General features: G+C 49.5%; 1 protein-coding gene across 1 annotated transcript; it reads right to left on the bottom strand.

The window, feature by feature from the left end:
- Positions 1-242: 242 nt before the first annotated feature.
- Positions 243-3203, bottom strand: LOC116222094. The gene is made up of 2 exons (XM_042708986.1): positions 2738-3203; positions 243-2574 (listed from the first exon to the last, which is right to left on the bottom strand). The coding sequence occupies exon 2, from the start codon at positions 1143-1145 to the stop codon at positions 243-245; it is 903 nt and encodes a 300-aa protein (XP_042564920.1). The 5' UTR covers positions 1146-2574; positions 2738-3203.
- Positions 3204-6652: the final 3449 nt, after the last annotated feature.

The following is a 6652-nucleotide window of genomic DNA, read 5'->3' as shown; positions in this document are numbered from 1 at the left end:
GTAGATACCTCACGACCCTGTGAGCCTGTGGATACCCCAACTGAGCTGTGGCTCGGTAGCTCAGTGGGCTTTAGTTTTCCGGCTGATGGGAAGATTGGGACACTCTCGCTAGGTCTGAGGGCGGACCAGAGGTGGAACTAGCTCTGGAGCGAAAGGGAAACCGCTGCCCATCGCACTCCCTGGCGAAATGTCCTGGCTGCTGGCACCGTCGACATATCAAGGGACCATTGCGTGGGGCCCTGTTATATGATTGGGGGTTTCTGCATAGAGGTCACAGTCTGGGTGAGCTGGTTAAGCTGCGCCTGCTGTTGCTGCAACAGCTCTTTCAACTCTCCCCACTCGCCACCCCGTGGAGATACCGGAGAGGCTGGGCGAGAACGGCCCTGCACACCATACTGTAAGCCATAGGCCGTGGGAAGAGAGCAACTACGCGCCCTAGCCCCACCCGGAAATCCCTCTTGTTCCCATCTAATGGCCTCTCTACGCACTTCCAGCAAAGCAGCCAGTGGTTGACGGCGAATGAGCTGTTTTAGCTCTCTACGGAGGGCACTGTCCAAGACATGCTCCACGAATTGGTCACGAAGGAGGACTTCAGCATTAGGCACTCCACTGGGGGCACGCTGTTTGACCTGTTCCATCAACGCCATCAGGGCTAGGGAAAATTCTTGCAGTGTCTCCCCTTCCTGTTGCCGTCTAGAAAAGAAAGCTTGCTGGAGGGTCACATAAGACTGACTACACCCATACAACTCCTTTAAAATAGCCAAAACCTTAGTGGGATCTGATCGTTCGGCGCTTGAGCGATACTTAATCTCCTCCTTTGCCTCGCCGTCTAAATGGTCAAAAATAAAGAAGGCCTGATCTGCAGCGGAAAGATGGCGAGCACGCCCACAGGCCTGCACTTCCTCTATCCATTCTGCTATGTCAAGGCCTGTCTTACTATTGAACATTGGACATTTCCGATCGCGAGGAATGACCACAAGACGCTCAGTGACAGAGGGTGCAGCCCTGGGCTCAGGCTCAGGCGGGGGCTGAGACACAGACTCAGACGCGGACCCCCCAGGGGGAGAGCGTTCTTGACGAAGGCGCTCATTATCCGCCATAAGCTGTGCAACTAAATCCTTCAACTGTTGCACTTGCTCCTCCATGCTAACCCGGAAGGCTGCGCTACCACACGAAACAAACCAAATGGAGCCTACCTCTGCTCGTGATGGGCTGCTGTTCTGTTGCTGCCAATAAAGGAATTTGAGCCTGGGTGAAAATCACAAAAGAAATTATACATAAACAGCACCAATGAGGGAACTCACGTCTCTGCCTGTAGTGAGTGAAATCCTGCCGACTACGCCAAATGTGACAGTGGCGAGGTAATTTGCTAGGATAGTTTTAATTGTCGACTACGCCACCTAGGTAGTCACCCTAGGACATATATAGACTCAGTGTTACTTTAGTTCTAACAAGGCAAACACAAGTTCGTACCACTCTTAGGCCAGAGACATGGGTTCCATAAATACAGTTTATTAACAAGTATACAAACAGTAGTAAAAGGAGTACAGGGCAATTCTAGTACAGGCTGTTGCCTCTCACACAACAACCAAACAGAGTTATTTCCAGTATACACACATACACTAAACACACACAGTAGACACGTACAATGTTAGGCCAGTGGGCTATGACCCGAATATGAGCAGGTGAGATGGCCAAAGCCTTACGGAGATGGGCCAGTGGTCAGGACTCAAAGGTGGAGCAGGGCAGTGGCTTACCGCAGCGAGCAGGACTTTCCAAGAGGGGGACAGGAGAGGCCCAGAAGACACACACCACACGTGCATAAAACCAGTAAGCACTGCACTCCAAAATAGGGCAACCGTATGCACACAGCAAGGAAAAGTGAGGGGGGGGGGGCTCCACCACCTGGGGGTCAGCCTGTCGCTCAAGTGAAACCCACTGCACCTGTCCAGGGAGAGAGATAAAGGCACTGGGGTTAGCAAAACACTTGACAGTAAAGATGCAAGGAGAGGATTTAATAGTCTGGCTATCCTACTGAGGCTACTTAGCTTTGGCGGAGGGACTTAGGACGGGGTGGACCTCCGACGGTCAGCGGGGAGTAGCCGGCTTTGTCACAGTACCCTGGGTTACCTTAGCTACATGCACACACCCACACAGAGGCACACGCACACACTTCAGCAAAGACACGGTTAGGCTAGTTAACAATCACTCAGAATTACCACCACCATAGTTAACATAGCAGCAGCACAAAACAACAAAACATGCAGGCCAAGCCGAGAGGGAAAAAGCAGCAGCCCACTGCACAGCCCCATGCATCAAATCAAAAGAAACCAACAAAACGATATCAGGCAGAGCAAGCGGAGATGGAAGGTAGCATACCCAGCCTAGCCCCATGCATGCAGGAAATCACTGAGAGATACACACCAAACATGAGCATGCCGGTCAATTATAAACATGCATTTGACAGTAAAACAGAACAGCAGCCCTTCCCGGGTGGAGGCAGTGGATGGCCCTCCGCTCAACGTGCCGAGCTGCAATGACTGCACACTCAGGGACAGCGAGTCATGGACGGAGCTATGATAGAGAGGAGGATAGCATTGTTATTCATAACTAATGCGCATTTAAAAATACAGAGCGGTGCTGGTAACTAAACCTGCATATTAAAATACAGAGCGGTGCTGGTAACTAACCCTGCATATTAAAATACCGAGCGGTAGTAGTAACTGAACCAGCCTACCTCCAGCTGATTCCCACCGAGCACCCGGCGTCAGAGCAACCGCTACACCGGCTTTGTCGCGACAATGAACCACTCGGGCTAAACAGAAAAGTGAACGAGCCTTTTTAGATACAATAAGAAGGTGCCGCAATGGACGAAGTGGCTTAACGCCAAAGTTGCTTACCTTCGGTAACAGCATTAGTCCAAGTAGTGCAATTTGCAATCCCACGCCACCATACAAACTGATGGGCACCCGGAAGCAAAACAAGGTTAGGAGGACGTGTCTCCCCGTGACCTGAGCTGGGCTATATATCAAAATACAAGCCCGCCCAGTAATCAGTGTTTCTTATTACACCTGGGGGAATGGACTGTGGAGGCGTAGCCCACTCTGCCACAAAAAGAAAGTTAACACTTGATTTATCTTCTGAAAGTACATTAAAGAACCACTTAAAGCCACATAAGCACTGGACTATGCCACTACATGCACTTTGTTTTAATCTTACTATTTGTCACAACCTCTGCTGCACACTCCTCTGTTCCTGTTCCTGCTCTTGCTCCATATGCTACTCCAGTCCGTTCATCCTCTCCTGTGTTTTAGTATTTCCCTCACTTCTTAGTTTTCCCTCCATGTTTGGGTTCTCACCTGTAGCCAATGTGTTAATTGAATTTAGTTCTCACCTGTAACCAATGTGATAATTGAGTTTAGTTCTCACCTGTATCCTATGTGTTCATTAAGTTTAGTTCTCACCTGTAGCCAATGTATTCACTGAGCTCCTATGTAAGCCTTGGGCTTTTTCCTTTGTCTTTGTGTGTAATTGTTTGTGATCAGCAAGATGTGCTGTTCTCCAGTCCTGTGATCGCTGCCTTGTTTGCCCATCGTAGCACTTTGATTTATATCAGTAAAACACGCCTTGAGCGTTTGCATCCTATTTCTTTGTTTCGTCTCCAGTCTGTGACAGAATTACACACCAAAAGCATGGATGCAGCAAGATTTCGTGAAGCCATCACCGCTCAGGGTCAGCTACTAAGCCAACAGCGTGACCAACTGAACCAGATGACTACTACCATCCAAGAGTTGTCTGCTCGCCCACCACCTCTGCCTCAGCCTGCGCCTCAGCGAGATGGTTCCCTGGTGAAACCTGAGAGGTTTGATGGAAGCCCAAATGCCTGTAGAGGTTTCATACTTCAGTGCTCTTTGCACATGGTTCAGAATCCACGTAATTTTCAATCTGAAGAATCTAAGGTAGCTTTTATCATTTCTCTTCTCACTGGAAGAGCTTTAGAGTGGGCTACTGCGGTATGGGAACAAGGTGGAGATGACATCAAGGATCTTGCCTCATTCGAAGCACTTTTCAAGGCTGTGTTTGAGCATCCAGCTGAGGGATTGGAGGTCGGGGAGCAGCTACTGAAGCTTTGTCAGGGAGACCGTACAGTAGCTGATTATTCTCTGTCTTTCAGGATCCTTGCAGCCAGAAGTGGTTGGAATGAGCAATCCCTCCTTACCGTCTACCGACGTGGTCTGAGACCTGAGATTCAGTCTGAGCTAGCCTGTCGAGATGACGACTTAACTCTGGACCAGCTAGGGGCATTAGCCATCCGTCTGGACAATCTCCTTCGAACAAGAGGACTTCCAAGACATCGTTCATACGTCAAATGTGAGCCACTTCAGGCCCCGCAAACCTATGAGCCGATGGAAATAGGCCACACACGCCTGACCCCCGAGGAGAGGGAGCACCGGAGGCGTAACGGCCTATGTTTGTACTGTGGAGAGTCTGGTCACCTAATAGCAACCTGTAACCGCCGTCCTCAACACCAGGAGTCACAACGGTCCGCCGGGGTAAGCAGAGATTCCATTAATAGAATGCCTGAACTATTCAATATAAGAGTAACTTTAAGATGGGGAGCTGGTCACTACTCTGGTTTTGCCATGATTGATTCTGGTGCTGCGGGTAATTTCATTGCGGAAGATTTTGTACATACTTTGAAGATTCCAAAAACTCAATGTACTCCTCCTTTACGGGTGAATGCAATTGATGGTCGACCACTGGGCTCAGGACGTGTGACTGAGAAGACGCAGGTTTTACAACTCACCATTGATCACATTCACGAGGAAACCCTGAGTTTTTTTTTTTGTTATTAACTCACCTGTCCATCCCATAGTACTAGGTTTGCCATGGCTTCGCCAGCATGATCCTCATATCTCCTGGTCTAACAGCAGGGTGCTTGCCTGGTCCCCAGCCTGTCAGGATCGGTGTCTGCAGGTGCAGTGTGCTTCTACGTCTATTGAAAGTCCAGAGGTAGGTGAAGTCAATATCCCACCTGAATACCAAGATCTATCTGAAGTTTTCAGTAAGGCGAGAGCCACACAGCTGCCACCTCATCGGCCATGGGACTGCTCAATTGACCTCCTGCCAGGGGCACCGCTACCACGTTCCCGGATCTATCCCCTATCCAACAAGGAGACCGCCTCCATGCAGGAGTATGTGGATGAAGCTCTGAGGCAGGGTTTCATTCGTCCATCCACATCCCCGGTGTCAGCAGGATTCTTCTTTGTTGAAAAGAAAGATGGTGGTTTGCGCCCTTGTATAGATTACAGGGCTCTTAATAACATAACCATAAAGTACCGTTACCCACTTCCATTAGTCCCTTCAGCACTGGAACAACTTCGTGGGGCCCGATACTTCACCAAGCTGGATTTGCAAAGCGCATACAACCTGGTGAGGATCCGGGAAGGAGATGAATGGAAGACAGCATTCTCCACTACTACTGGTCACTATGAATACCTTGTTTTACCGTATGGGTTAGCCAATGCTCCTTCTGTGTTCCAGTCGTTTGTGAATGAGGTTCTCAGAGACATGCTCCACAGGTTTGTTGTTGTATATATTGATGACATTCTTATATACTCAGACAATGTTCAGGATCATGTAAAACATGTGAAGGCTGTACTTAACAGACTGCTGGAGAATGACCTCTTTGTCAAGGCTGAGAAATGTCTCTTCCATCAGTCTTCCATCTCATTCCTAGGCTACGTGTTGAATTCACAGGGAGTGCAGATGGATGAGGAAAAGGTGCGAGCTGTTCTGAACTGGCCGAGGCCCAAGACTACAAAGGAACTTCAGAGATTTCTTGGCTTTTCTAATTTTTACCGCAGGTTTATTAGGAATTTCAGTTCTGTAGCGGCTCCTCTGACTTCTCTCCTGAAAGGATCTCCTCGTCTTTTTTCCTGGTCACCTGAAGCAGAGGAGGCATTCAGGACTCTCAAAACAAGGTTCACATCGTCCCCTCTACTGAAGCATCCTGACCCTGCGCTTCCTTTCGTTGTAGAGGTGGATGCCTCAGACGTGGGGGTAGGAGGCGTCCTGTCAACGTCAAGGTAATCCTGCTAAACTTTTCCCATGTGCTTACTTCTCCAGGAAGCTGTCCCAGGCTGAGAGAAATTACGATGTGGGTAATAGGGAACTGCTGGCCATCAAGCTTGCCCTGGAGGAGTGGCGTCACTGGCTGGAGGGGGCGCAACAGCCTTTTGTGATATTTACAGATCACAAGAATTTGGAATATATCCGCACAGCCAAACGGCTCAACCCCCGACAAGCCAGGTGGGCCCTATTCCTCACTCGTTTCCAATTCACCATCTCATATCGTCCTGGTTCAAAAAACATCAAGGCCGACTCACTCTCTCGCATGTTTGAAGCAATACCACGTCCTGACACCCCAGAACCCATTGTCTCATCCACCTGTATTGTAGCTCCCATTCGGTGGGATCTGGAGAGAGAGATCCTGGAGGCTTCAGCTCAGGACCCTCAACCACCTGAATGCCCTCCGAACAGGGTCTACGTGCCTAATTCTTTGTGCAGTCGTCTCATTACCTGGGCGCACACATCTCTTGGCACGGGTCACCCTGGCACCACTCGCACACAACAGCTGCTATCCTCTCAG

The sequence above is a fragment of the Clupea harengus genome, chromosome 10 (assembly GCF_900700415.2).
Source record: "Clupea harengus chromosome 10, Ch_v2.0.2, whole genome shotgun sequence".
Taxonomy (NCBI): Eukaryota; Metazoa; Chordata; class Actinopteri; order Clupeiformes; family Clupeidae; genus Clupea; species Clupea harengus.
This window is presented reverse-complemented; position numbering and strand designations above follow the sequence as displayed.